At 40.2% G+C, this 14,300-nt stretch overlaps 1 protein-coding gene across 3 annotated transcripts in view; it reads left to right on the top strand.

The window, feature by feature from the left end:
* The first annotated feature begins 5,792 nt into the window (after window positions 1-5,792).
* The window catches only part of LOC131228190 (uncharacterized), a 47,462-nt gene continuing 38,954 nt past the window's right edge, over window positions 5,793-14,300 (top strand). For 2 of the 3 annotated variants that reach the window (XM_058224055.1, XM_058224054.1), the window contains exons 1-4: window positions 5,793-5,942; window positions 6,021-6,090; window positions 7,817-7,884; window positions 12,326-12,387. In XM_058224055.1, coding sequence (XP_058080038.1) covers window positions 5,892-5,942; window positions 6,021-6,090; window positions 7,817-7,884; window positions 12,326-12,387 — 251 coding nt within the window. In that variant the 5' untranslated portion in view covers window positions 5,793-5,891. Of the gene's footprint in view, window positions 5,943-6,020; window positions 6,091-7,816; window positions 7,885-12,325; window positions 12,388-14,300 lie in introns of those variants that run through there. The other variant, XM_058224056.1, reaches the window with a different exon arrangement.

Below are 14,300 nucleotides of genomic sequence, written 5' to 3'. Positions count from 1 at the left end.
AACCAAGATAAAATAGTAAACTTTTAACCCCTGTTTCTCATCAACTGGGGTAAAATTGTAGACTTTTAGCCTTAGTTTTTCACCAACCGAGGCAAAATGGTAGACTTTCAACCTCGGTTTCTTAATAACTAAGGCTGAAAAAGTAAACTTTTAACCTTGGTTTCTTACTAACCGAAGCAAAATAGTAAACTTTTACTTTTAGCCTCGGTTTCTAACAAACCGAGGCAAAATTGTAGACTTTTAACCTCAGTTTTTCACCAATCAAGGCAAAATGGTAGACTTCCAACCTCAGTTTCCTAATAATTGAGGCTAAAAAGTGAACTTTTAACCTCGGTTTCTTCCTAACTAAAGCAAAATAGTGAACTTTTAGCTTTAATTTCTCACTAATTGAGGCAAAATTGTAGACTTTTAACCTTAGTTTTTTACCAACCGAGGTAAAATGGTAGACTTACAGCATCGGTTTTCTAATAATTGAGGCTAAAAACTGAACTTTTAACCTCAGTTTCTTAATAACCGAGGTAAAATAGTAAACTTTTAGCTTTAATTTTTTATCAACTGAGGCAAATCTAGACACTTTTAGACTCAGTTTTTCACCAAACGAGGTAAAATGGTAAACTTCTAGCCTTAGTTTCCTAATAACTGAGACTATAAAGTGAACTTTTAACTTTGATTTCTTACTGACCGAGGCAAAATAGTGAACTTTTAGACACAGTTTCTTACCAACCGAGGCAACATACTATACTTTTAGTATCAATTCTTCACCAATTGAAGCAAAATCATTGTCTTTTAGCTTTGATTTCTCACTAACCAAGGCAAACTAGTGGACTTTTAGCCTTAGTTTCTTAGTAACCAATATGAAAAATAAACTTTTAGCTTCAGTTCCTTAACAGCCAGGCTAAAAACCATATTTAGCTTAATTTTTTTTGAATTGAGGCTAGAAAATTGTGGCTAAAGGCCAAATTTCTTATGGTGGTAGGAACTTCTGCAAACGTGGATTGTGCCCTACCCCCACTCATCTCCAACTGAAATGGGCAAGAGCTCTGAGTGGCCACCATGATGTATGGGTTTTATCCACACCATTAATCGATTTTTCCAAGGCATTTTATGGAATAGGAACAAAATTTAGCCAGATCTAAGGCTCAAGTGGACCACACCACAGGAAGCAGTGGTGATAATGATTCTCACTGTTGAAACTTTTCTAAGGCCCACTGTGTTGTTTATTTGCCATCAAACCTATTCATAAAGTTACATAGACCTAGGTGAAGAGAAAACACAAATATTAACTTGATCCGAAACTTTTGTGGCCACTAAATGTTTTCAATGGTAAGAGTTTAATCCCCAATGTGTGGTCCACCTATGTCTTAGATCTACCTTAGTTTTGGGCCTGCATCCTAAAATGATATGTAAAAATAGATGGATAGTGTGGATAAAACCCATACATCACAGTGGCCACTCAAATCTCCTGCCCGTTCCTAGCTAGAAAAGGACCAAGGTTGGATGCAATCTGCATCACCCTTCCATCCTTCTTTTTTTTAAAGAAGCAGATTGCCACACAACGCTGACCTGGTTTTTTTTTTTTAGCTTGTTAGTACACCCCACTGTCAGTTCACACTTCACTGTTAGCCACCCCCACCAGGGATCAATGCCAAGACCTCAGTGTTGAAACGAGGTATCTTTCACTCGGTCTACCACTTGAGCTATGGATCAGGGTGTCACTGGCCTGGTTAGTGTGTTGATGTCACCAAGTTCTATGGGCCCCATCATGAGGTATGTGTTATATCAAAAGCATCCATCCATTTGGTATGCTTGTTGTAAGGCTAGAGCCGAAAAAAAAAAACAAAAAAAAAAAAAAAAAACCGCAAGATCAAGTGGACCGCACCGCAAAAAATAGTGAGGGTTTGAATGTCTACCATTGAAACCCTCCTCGAGTCATAGAAGTTTTGGATTAATATGATATTTGTTTTTCCTCTTCATCAAGGTCCGTGTGACCTTATGAAATGATTGGATGGAAAACATTATGGTGGGCCTTACGAATGTTTTAATGCTGATAACCATTATCCCACTACTATTTATGGTGTGGTCTACTTGAGCTTTGGATTTAACTCATTTCTGGGATCATGTTAAAAAAATGATCTTGCCAAATGGATGAACGGTGTGGATATAATAAATACATCACTATGGGAGCCACATAACTTTAATCTCCTTTAAACCGTTCCTACAACTCTAAGCTCGAGGAGCATCATCGCTTTTCTTCCCACGGCATGTACCCACACCAACTAGGTCAGTGGTGTGTGGTCTTGTTAGGACATGACTAGTAAATGACCCAAATAAAACTCAAGGGAAGGGAAGCCGACTGGTTATGTGTACCACACACCACCTATGCGCCTAGTGTGTTGATGTCACCAAGTTCCATGGTCTCATAATAAGGTATGTGTTATATCCGGGCTGACTACAGATTTGGCAAGCTCATAATGTTTGAGCCTAAATATAAGACGTATCTAAAAATAAAGTCAACCACACTACAAAAAGTGGTGGGGGATTGAATGTCTACCATTGAAACCCTTCCGGGATCACATAAGTTTTAGATTGATATATTATTTTTTTTCCTCTTCATTTGGGTCTCAATTACATTTGATGATATACTCTGATATTTTTTTACCCTAATCATCTGGCCTCAGTGGTGTGCGGTATACCAGCTAATCCACTTGCAAACTAAGGGTCGTACATTGGGAAACATGTGCAAGTAAATTCCTACCGTTGAGACCTCCGGGTGGTGGTTCCACCACGCTGTTTATATAATATCCATACTGTTCATAAGCACTGAAGTTTATGGAAGTAGATTACCTGGTGTACCTCACACCAACTATAAAAGCGGCTGTATTGACGTCAACAAGTTTTATGGGTCTGATCATGACGTATGTGTTATATCCAAACCGTTCATTCATTTGGCGAGCTCGTCCGAAGGTTTGATATGAAAAATAAGATAGATCTAACTATCAAGTGGACCACAATGTAAAAAGCAGTCGGGGATTGAACGTCTACCGTTGAAACCCTTTTTGGGTCACAGAAGTCTTGGATCAATATGAAATTTGTTTTTCCTCTTCATATAGGTCTTTGTGACCTTATGAACAGATTGGATGGAAAATAAACATTATGGTGGACCCTACGAAATGTTTAACGGTGAAAATCATTATCTCCGCTGCTATTTATGGTGTGGTCTAGATGATTGTGGATATGATTCATTTTTGTGATAATGCTCTAAAATGATCTCTAAAAATAGATGAATGGTGTAGATATGATAAATACATCACTGAAGGCCCATGCAACTTTGATTTCATTTGAACTGTTTGTACAGCTCGAAGAGGAGCATCAGTGCTCGTCTGATGCTCCTCTTCGCCTGACACCTACATACAACAGCTATATAGATAGTGTGTGGTACACTAGCCAATCTGCCTCGGATGTTTATATACTATCCACTGTTCATAAGCATCGATGTTTATATACTATCCACACTGTTTGTAAGGTTATTTCTATGAAGATGATTATAAAATATAAAAATTAGCAAATTCAAAACTTTTATCTAGGGGTGTACACGAACTGAGCTAGCTCGGTTAGCTCGTTCGACTCGACTCGAAAAAAGCTTGATTCGACTCGGTTCGAAGTTGAGTTCAAGCTATTTTTTTGAGCTCGAATGAGTTTGAGCTGAGTTCAAGCAGGCCCTAGCTCGACTCGACTCGGATTGAATCAAATCCAGCTCAAATCTAGCTCGAATCGAACTCGGATCGAACTAGTTCGGTGACTCGATTACTTTGCCACTGATGTTGCTCACCAATTGTTTGATAAAATGACTGAACAAAATGTGGTTGGTGGCAAGGAAGGTTTGTCTGGTGGCAAGGTGGCAAGGAAGGTATGTACATGAAACAAATACCTCTTTTTTCTCTCTTTTTTTTTTGATTACTTAGAAGGTGTTTGAGAAAATACTTGTAAAATCATTGCCTTTGTTTGTAAAACAGTGAGATTCTAAAGTTGTAGTTCAAGTGTTTGTGGAAATGCCTTAATGGTGAACTTGGCCCGAGCTGCTAATCGAACCAAGCCGAGTTGGCCAATTAGGCTCGAGGACTGAGCCGAGCCAAGTCCGAGCTAAGGTCAGCCACTGTTCGAGCCGAGTCAAGCTGAGGCCAGCTCGACTCGGTTCGACTCGATGTACACCCCTACTTATATTGCCCCACACATGTTTGAATGGTAGACATTCAATCCTTTGTCGTGTGGCCCACTTGAATTTTAAATTTGCATTAGTTTTGATCACATGTTCTACCATTATTTGGAAAAACGGATAAAAGGGGTGGATTTCTTGCAAACAACACAGTGGCCCCATCGGAAGCAGAATGGCTGGTGTAACATACACCACCAACCTAGCTGGTGTGGTGGGCGTCGTGCGAAGACGAGTGCTGACTCTCCTTGAGCTCTGAATTCTACCATCGGCTCAAAGAAGATCAAAGTTACATGAGCTCTAAAATGATGTATTTATTATATCCACACCGTTCATCCTTTTGGTGATATTATTTTAGTATTTGATTAAAAAATGAGTCGTACCCAAAGCTTAAGTGGACCACACCATAAATAGTAAGGGAGACACTGATTCTTACCATTAAAACATTCATAGGCCCAACATAACATTTATATCCCATCCAATATGTTCATAAGGTCACACATATATAGATGAGGAGGAAAAACAAACATCACAGTTATCCAAAATTTCAGTGACCCCCAGAAGGTTTTCAATGGTAGATGATCAATCTCACACTACTTTTTGCAGTGTGGTCCACTTGATCTTTGGATCTGTCTTATTTTTATGGTCAAGTTTTGAGGCGAGCTCGTTAATTGGGCGAACAGTTTGGATATAACTCATACCTTAAGATGGGACCTATAGAACGTGGTGATGTCAACACACCAGCCAGGTCGGTGGTGTATGATACACTAGCCAATCCACTTCCGGCCCCATGGAAGCGGATTGGCTGGTGTACCTCACACCAGCTATATAGCTGCTGCGTTGATGTCAGCAAGTTCTGTGAATCTAATTATGATGTATGTGTTATATCCAAACCATCCATCCATTTAGCGAACTCGTCTTAAGGCTTGAGACGAAAATTAATACAGATCTGACTATCAAGTCAACCACACTACAAAAAGCAGTGTGGGATTGAACGTCTACCATTGAAACCATTTTTGGGGTCACAAAAATTTTGGATCAATATGAAATTTGTTTTTCCTCTTCGTTCAGGTCTTTGTGACCTTATGGACAGATTGGATGGAAAATAAACGTTATGGTGCGCCTTAGGAATTGTTTAACAGTGAAAATCATTATCTCCGTTGCTATTTGTGGTGTGGTACAGATGATTTTTGGATATGATTCATTTTTGGATAATGTTCCAAAATGATCTCTAAAAATAGATGAGCGGTGTAGATATAATAAATACATCACTGTGGGGCCCATATAACTTTGATCTCCTTTGAATCGTTTGTACAAATAGGAGCTCGCAGGAGCGTCAGTGCTCGTCTTCGCACGACACGTACCTACACCAGCTATATAGCTGGTGTGTGGCACACTAGCCAATCCGCTTCCAAGAATGGTTGGACGGCACGGATGAAACACATACATCAAGGTGGGGCCCTATAGAGCACCAACCACTGGCCAATGGCTAGTGGCAGGGTCAGTAGCCAATCCGTTTCCGCCATAGAAGTCGGCAGGAAATCCGCGTCCGCCTGTATGGGAGCTATTTACAATTGTCAGAAAACGCGGGGAGGTTTTCACAATTGTCCCTTCTTTTAAACGAAAATTCCACCGCGGTTTAAAACGGACCATTCGCGGCTTCGGACGAGCGGATAAGACAATGGTGGCCGTTCTCGACTCCCATTACTTGGCCATTACAGCTCTCGTCACTGTAAGCTCTCTCTCTCTCTCTCTCTCTCCCTCTCCCTCTCTCTCTCTTTCCCTTTACTCATATTCTTCGTTTGTACAGGTAGGGTATCAGTTCATGTTCTTTGTAATTACAGCCCTTCTCAGATTCGACAAGGTCACAGATTTCGCCGGTGACACTTTTCTCCTTCTTCTTCTGCCCTAATTTTATCTTTCTTCCTTGAATTTCTTGTAATTATTCCTTTTACTCGTTGAGTTTCAATGTATGAGCTTTTCTTGTAATTATTTCTATGATTTTTGTGTTGGTTACACTTTCTTATGTGAGATTAATGGGTCTTTGCAGGCTACCAAGCCCTAATTTAGGGGATTATTATTTTGATTTTCGCTTGATTAGGTAGGCAGTGTTTGTTTATGGGAGTTGTTATTTCCTCACCTGTAATGTTGTTAGTTCCACATCCCCAGGGGTAATTTGGTCATTATTGGAATAGGTACAAGCAGTTCCAAAAAAGATCATTGTGTAGAATGAGCCTTGTAAGGGTGAAATATGGAAATATCAGCTTTGGGGTTTTCCATTGGCTCACTAGCTTGGTGCGAACTCTACACAGAATGGACAGGTCATGTACTGGCACGTCATTCTAGTGATCTGGACTGTCCAACCCATAATGGATAGGTGATGCCCGAAAGTTTCGCTGATTGGACAATCTTAAATATTTGAATTTTGAAGGATGAATTACCAATGGATGGCCTTGTCTGGGACAAAACAGATGCAATCCAATGTCATATGGTGCGAATTCCAGGAGAGAGAGTTCACTTTTAGGACCCACAGACTTCTGGGCCCCAATCTCACACATGCCATGTTGGCACATGTGCCATAGGATCACCTCTTCAATATATGCTCTTGTGGCCAACTCTTTAGGAAAATGATGTCTAGTTGGCTGTCAATGGGTAACTGAACATACAGGTCACCTGATGGACTTGATCATGTTTTAATGTGTCAGGGTTCAATTTTTGGACCTTAATGAATTGGGTTGGGTTTGGCTCTCACCTTTGGTTCGTGTCAACCAACTTTGGCCTGGTTAAAATCATTTGGGGCTAGTTAGTTATAATAGTAATATTATGTATATTAAATATATGTTAGTTATTCTAGCAACAGAATGAGGTTTGCTAAGGTACATGCATGTAAAATAGCCCATTTACACACCACATACCACGCATGTGTCAAAGTGGTACACTTATGTGCAATCTAATCATCCATTAGGTGGGCCCAACTATGTAAATGCTCGCATTTAACTCAGACCCAACTTGAACTCAAATACCCAACTCAACGCCTATATCTGAAGATCCAATGGGTACCCAAACCTGAACGGGTCTGGGTCTGGGTCATAAGCACCAGACCCTGACACGGTAAGATGTGATCTCAATTAGCCTCGGTATGTGTACTCTAGGAAACAACCTATTGACATCCCGACTGCTCAGGAGGTGTCATATAAATATAAAACAACAGCATGTATAGGCACCCTTGTCCATGCATTGGCGTCCATGTCCAAGTTTGTATGGACATCTCTGTGTTGACTTAAGTGATTTGTTCAGGCACCCAAACAACCCTAAAAGGGCATATAAGAATGTATCATACTTTGAGTGGGTACCTGCGTCATTTTTCTTCTCACATCCCTGTCCATTCATCAGTGTCCAAGTCCAGGTTGGTATGGACATTCTTGTGTTAGCTTAAATGACTTGTTCATGCATCCAAACAACCCTGAAAGAGCATCTGAGAATGCATCATACTCTGAGTAGGTACATGCATCATTTTTCTTCTCCTAGAGTTTTAATTCGTTGCATTGAATCCAGTTTTCCAATTGTTGAATCCGGGGCTTCAATACATCTCTTTTTGCTCTGCAGGAAGCACAAATTTCATTATACTTGCTGTGTTAACTCTGATTCTGAAAGGAACATGGCATTTTAGGCAGGTGAAACTTCTAGTTCTCAGAGAATGGCTATGTATCGCTTCCTTGAAATTCTTGTTATCTTGTCTTATAGCTTTATTTCTTTTTTCACCTCTGGTCCACCAATTCTTTGATGAAGAATAGAACCAGAGCAGTATAACATTGCCATGCATTTCTGTTCCCCACACATTTACTTGCATATGGTTGAATTAGTTTGCGGAACTTTGAAGGAATTACTGTGTTTACTTTGTGTAAAATATGATTTCATCCTTGAACCCTATGACGAACCCTACCTGCTATTCTGACTCACTCCATTTCATCAATGATATATTCTTGATGAATCAATTATTCTTGCCTCTATATTGGCATTCATGAACCACTATTTACCGTTGTTGATTAATATAAAAGATTACTAATGCCTTTCCAAAGAAGAAGAAGATGAAAGGTTACTATATAGTAGATTATGTGATTAGAAAATGTCAGTAGTTAACAGTTGGGTGTGCTAAACTTATTTCACCTTCAAGGGTCTGATGGTACTGCAAATATGTTAATTGTTAAATCTATCTTCAAAATTTGGATTCAATGTGCTGGTCCATTCCCCACCTAATCTAATTTGCGACTAGTACAAGTGAGTTCCAGGAGTCAGCAGGGTTATACTAAGCTGAACCTTCTTGCCTCACCTTATTTGATTGCTCAAAATGTTTGCTGGTTCATATCCTGTTTGCAAAGCCCGCATGTGTGTATAAGGCTACATGCTGCCAAATGTGCTAGCATGGCTCACAGGTGCAAGATCCTACCTTTCCATATGGGAATCACCCTTGTGTTGATGCCTTAGCCCCAAAAAAACAGGCTTGTCCACTCATCAGGTGGGTCAGATTAAGGGTCTGTTTGGATTCATGGAAAGGAAAGCAAAGGAAATATTGTTTCCCATGAAACTAACTTTCTGTTGTTTGTTTAAGCCTTCCTTTGTAGAATTTGTGGGGAACATCTTTTCCACTTTCTATCTTTTTCAAAAAATAAACAAATTTATTTTCCTACCTCCACTCCTAAAGGCATTTTCCCACCATGGAAGGAAATTGGGTTTCTTAATTTTTAAGCTCAAATGCGCCACCATCATCTTCAATGGTTTCACATGCGCCAATGTACCAAATGAGCCATTGCCCATCTTTTATTATGCCACACACATGCCACCATGACATATGTGCCAATGTGCAACTTGTGCTACTATCTTATCTTGCACTCCACATGTGCAAAGCATCCCACATGTGCCACCATCCATCTTCTCTTGTACTCCACATGTGCTTATGTGCCACAAGTACCACCATTAATCTTCTTTGGCGCCACACATGTGCAAAGCATCCCCACATGTTCCAATGTGTCACATATGGCATTGTTAATCTTCAATCCCTCCTATGCTACATGTGCCAATGGTGTCAATGTGCACAAGTTCTACCATCTAGCTTCAAATTCCACATGTGTCAAATGTGCCAATGCATATCTTGTGTCACATGTGCCATTGTACAACTTCAAGCACCTCAAATGTGCCACACATGGCACAATTCAGCTTCAAGCACCCACATATGCAGCATATGCTACATATTCATTGTCTATCTTCAAGCATCCCGCATGTGCCACATCTGCTAATCTGGTACATGCCAATGACTACCTAGAAAAAATTTCCAAGAAAATGCTTTGTTTTGCTAAACAACAAAATTGAAAATAGATCCTAAATTTCGAGGAAAATCATGTTGGAAAACAAACAATGAAAACAATGTTTCCTCTCCCACAGTTTTCTGGAAATATGGTTTCCTGAGAAACATTATTTCCTTTCCTATGCTTTCCATAAATCCACACAGGCCCTAATTTGAAACCGATGAGCAGCTGAGAAAAAAACTTGACAACTTCTATTAAGCAACTGTTTCTAGTATTATGGCCCACCTGATGAGTAGACTGGCCTGATTTTTGGGCCAACACGTCCACATGGTTTGACCCACTTGATGGATGGGTTGGTATTATGGTTTCCTGAGAAACATTATTTCCTTTCATATGCTTTCCATAAATCCACACAGGCCCTAATTTGAAACCAATGAGCAGCTGAGAAAAAACTTGTCAACTTCTAGTAAGCAACTGTTTCTAGTATTATGGCCCACCTGATGAGTAGACTGGCCTGATTTTTGGGCCAACACGTCCACATGGTCTGACCTACTTGATGGATGGTTTGGAATTTGGATCTCTCATCTGTGGGCCATGCTGGCACATGTCAGGGGTGTAGATGGGCTGCCTTATACGACTGTGGGTATAAAGAACTCAGTAGCATGCCACGTGGGTATGTCATCTGAGCTGTCCAAAAGGTTGGCCCCACAATGAAGATTAGCTGGTGTTGAAATCAGTTCGATCCACTCATCAGGTGGGTCACATTTGCACTTCGGTCGGCGGCTGTCCATTATTTTCTACAGTGCCCTCTGGATTGCTTTTTTTTTTTTTTCAGTGGAGGATCTTCATGGTTGGACCTAGCTTCCGGAAGGTTGGATGTCATACACATGACATGCTAGGTGGACCATAACTTAGCCATCCAATTAGTTGTGGTTGGGCACTCCTCACATGTGTTTGTGTGTGAACAAACACACACACACACACGTGTACACATATACACACATTGATCGCTAAATGTCAAATTGTCAATCTGTTGCCTGATGGATGAACGTTATTAGTTTTAAAACCTTTTGTTAAATTAAATGCTATTGAAACTTGAAGAAATATCATATGATGAGTTATATATATATATACATACACACACACACGCACACGCATGCACACACAAAGAGAGAGAGAGAGAGAGGGAGGGGGGAGAATGCTCACCTTCAATAGCTACATGTCAAATTGTCAATCTGTTGCCTGATTGATGAACTTTATTAGTTTTAAAACCTTTTGTTAAATTAAATGCTATTGAAACTTGAAGAAATATCATATGATGAGTTGTGTGTGTGTGTGTGTGTGTGTGTATAGAGAGAGAGAGAGAGAGAGAGAGAGAGAGAGAGAGAGAGAGAGAGAGAGAGAGAGAGAGAGAGAGGAATGCTCACCTGCCCACCAGTTCCCACGAGAACTTGTGAGAACATTTTCAAAACTCATCTCCCGTGATACGAGCCCAAAATCTGAACGGTCCACGTGATGCAGTACCCCATGAAACCCCTGAGGCCCAACTTTTACCCTTATCCAAAACTTTGGTTGGCCATGGCAAAAGAGAGACAAATCAAGGGAGGAAACCGTTTCCTTTGCCATGGCCCACCAAAGTTTTGGATTAGGGTGAGAGTCGGCCCCCGATATATATATATATATATAGAGAGAGAGAGAGAGAGAGAGAGAGAGAGAGAGAGAGAGAGAGAGAGAGAGAGAGAGAGAGAGAGAGAGAGCATGTATATAAAGGCATATGCTCATGTGTGCGCCTTCGCACACATGTCATGGGCGGCTAATCCGAACAGTCCATGTGATGCGGCATCCTATGAAACCCCAAGGGACCAATTTTCACCCTGATCTAAAAATCTGGTGGGCCATAGCAAAGAGAGGCAAATTAAGGGAGGAAACTGTTTTCTTTTTCCATGGCCTGCCAAAGTTTTGGATCAAAGTAAAAGTTGGGCTCTGAGGGTTTCATGGGGTATTGCATCACGTGGACCGTTTAGATTTTGCACTCACATCACGTATGATGAGTTCTCAAAAAGTTCGCATGAGTTCCATGCGAACTAGTGCGCAGCTGAGCATTTGGCTGCATACATACACACACACATATATATATATATATAGAGAGAGAGAGAGAGAGAGAGAGAGAGAGAGAGAGAGAGAGAGAGAGAGAGAGAGAGAGAGAGAGAGAGAGAGAGAGGAATGCTCACTTGTGCACCAGTTCTCACGAGAACTCGTGAATACTTTTTCAGAACTCATCTCCCGTGATATGAGCCCAAAATCTGAACGGTCCACGTGATGCAGCACCCCATAAAACCCCTGGGGCCCAACTTTTACCCTTATCCAAAACTTTGGTGGGCAATGAGAAAAGAGAGACAAATCAAGGGAGGAAACTGTTTCCTTTTGCCATGACCCACCAAAGTTTTGGATCAGGGTGAAAGTTTGGACCCGAGGGTTTCATGGGGTGTTGCATCGCATGGACGGTTCAGATTTTGTGCTCATATCATGGGAGATGAGTTCTGAAAAAGTTCTCACGAGTTCGTGAGAACTAGCACGCAGGTAAGCATTCCTCTCTCTCTCTCTCTCTCTCTCTCTACACACACACACACACACACCCTCCACTCGATCCTTGGTCTCATTGTTGAAACAGAGGCCTGTCTACCACTGGGCTATTGAAACATGAAGAAATATCATATGATGAGTTTATTCTTGCTCTAGGGGCCCATTAACACTTTCTGATCAAGTGCACATTTTCTCCATGATGTCTGAATATCTGGTTCCGTTTTTTCAGGTTGTCTTGACTCTTCTTGTAGTAGTATGGGGTCTTCGCCTTGGTTTATTTTTGTTAATGAGGTATGCTCATGAAACACCTCAAATTGAAGCTCATTTTACTTTCCATCTTAGGCAGTTTGTTTCCTTTTGATTGTTGTTTTGTCCATGAGATGGAGTATTATCGATGATCCAAAGAATAAGCAAGTTACGCTGCATTGGTTGTCCAAACATGTTTTATATTCCTTTGCTATTAAAAGAATTCTGTATTTCCTTTTTTAGTAATTGGTCTAGCTTATGCATTGTGATGTTAGATATGTATTTGCTATTCATGGATTGCGATGTTACCTTCAGTACCCAGTTTGGCATTTTAGAAGAGATTAATGTTAATAAGTCAAAAGATTTAATAACTTGATTTCTTTCTGGTGAGAACTGAGAATTGGTTGTTTCACTTCATACGGGGATATAAAAGTTGGTCCATGTCACCCTCAACACATTGCCATGTGTATGGTGATTCAAGATGTTCATCTGGTGGCACCATTATGGATAGACAAGGGCTCCCAAGAATGGTGCCAATTAGACAATTTTAAAAGTTAATGAGAGGACTTTTCTATGGATAGACAAGGGCTCCCAAGAATGGTGCCAATTAGACAATTTTAAAAGTTAATGAGAGGACTTTTCATGAGAAAAGGTTCTGAAGAGTAGCAAACAAACTGCATGTTTATTTGGATTTGACCGCAAATCCAAGCTCAATAAAAATCAAATGTCTTCAGCCTTGTCATCTTACAAGCAATTTTTATTTATCGCTCTATTCTCTAGCTACATGATTCTAACAACTATTGGTTATCTTTTACTCCAAGTCAGCTAGTTACATTTAACAACGGTTCAATAGCTTGGGAGGCTTCCTAATTAAAGCGAATACATAGAAACATTTAGATGTTCTTGATAACTTTGTAGGATCCTTCTGCCAAGAGATAACCCCAAATTCCTCCAAATCTAAATTTTGTGGTTTCTTTCATGGTATTGGAAGGTGTTCTATTTTGGCTAGAGGCTCTTGTGGTAGAGGTGTTAGTTATCAGTCGACCTATTACCATCTCAACAATATTCTTGGCACAACCCATCTCAGCCTTAGATTATTGGTCAAATTTGTGAGTATCCTGGTCACTTGACATTATAGTGTTGTCACTTGCATTGTCTACCCACCTCTCCGTACCAGCCTAGCTCAGGGCATCTTCTATGATTCATCTTTTTGACCCAGTCAGCCTCTGAATGCAGTTACAACTTTTCGTAATCTCCCTCTGGCTTCCTTGTCGGCTTTGGATTGGTACCCTGACATATTGCTACCTTCTTTATAGATTGAAATATCGGTAACGTATCGGCCGATATGGGTGTATCATATCTGTATCGGCTCGATATGATACGCGATACGGCCCTGTATTGGCCGTATCGGTAACGTGTGGACCGTATCGGGGTCGTATTGACCCGTATCGACTGATATGGGTGTATCGGGTCCAATATCTTGCAGGCGTATCGATTAGACCCGATACGCGTATAAAAGGCCTTTCCCCTTTTCGGTCGCCCTCTCCCTCATTTATGCTCCAATCTCTGTAATACCTCGATTAAATCATTCATAAGTGATTTTCAACGCCATTAACAACAACTTGGAGGATTAAAACATTTTGGGGCCGATTTTGAAAAAAAATGGAAAATAAGTGAAAAACTCCATTTTTTGCTATCAATCCTTCTTCTTATCCATTGTTATGTTTATTAGACCCCTAGATCTACCAAAAAACATCAGTTTTGAAGATAGATTTGAGTTTTTTGGGGTTATTATTATTATTTTTCGGCATGTACGCTTGATTATTATTATTATTATATTTTTCAAAAATCATTTTTTTTTTTAATTTTTCAAAAATCGTTTAAAAATAAAAATAAAATCTGATCTTAGATCTGTACTCTCCATCCATTTTCGATCAGATTTATGTAGATCTGATTGA

The sequence above is a fragment of the Magnolia sinica genome, chromosome 15, assembly GCF_029962835.1.
Source record: "Magnolia sinica isolate HGM2019 chromosome 15, MsV1, whole genome shotgun sequence".
Classification (NCBI taxonomy): Eukaryota; Viridiplantae; Streptophyta; class Magnoliopsida; order Magnoliales; family Magnoliaceae; genus Magnolia; species Magnolia sinica.
The sequence above is the reverse complement of the archived record's forward strand: the minus strand, read 5'-3'. Positions and strand labels throughout refer to the sequence as shown.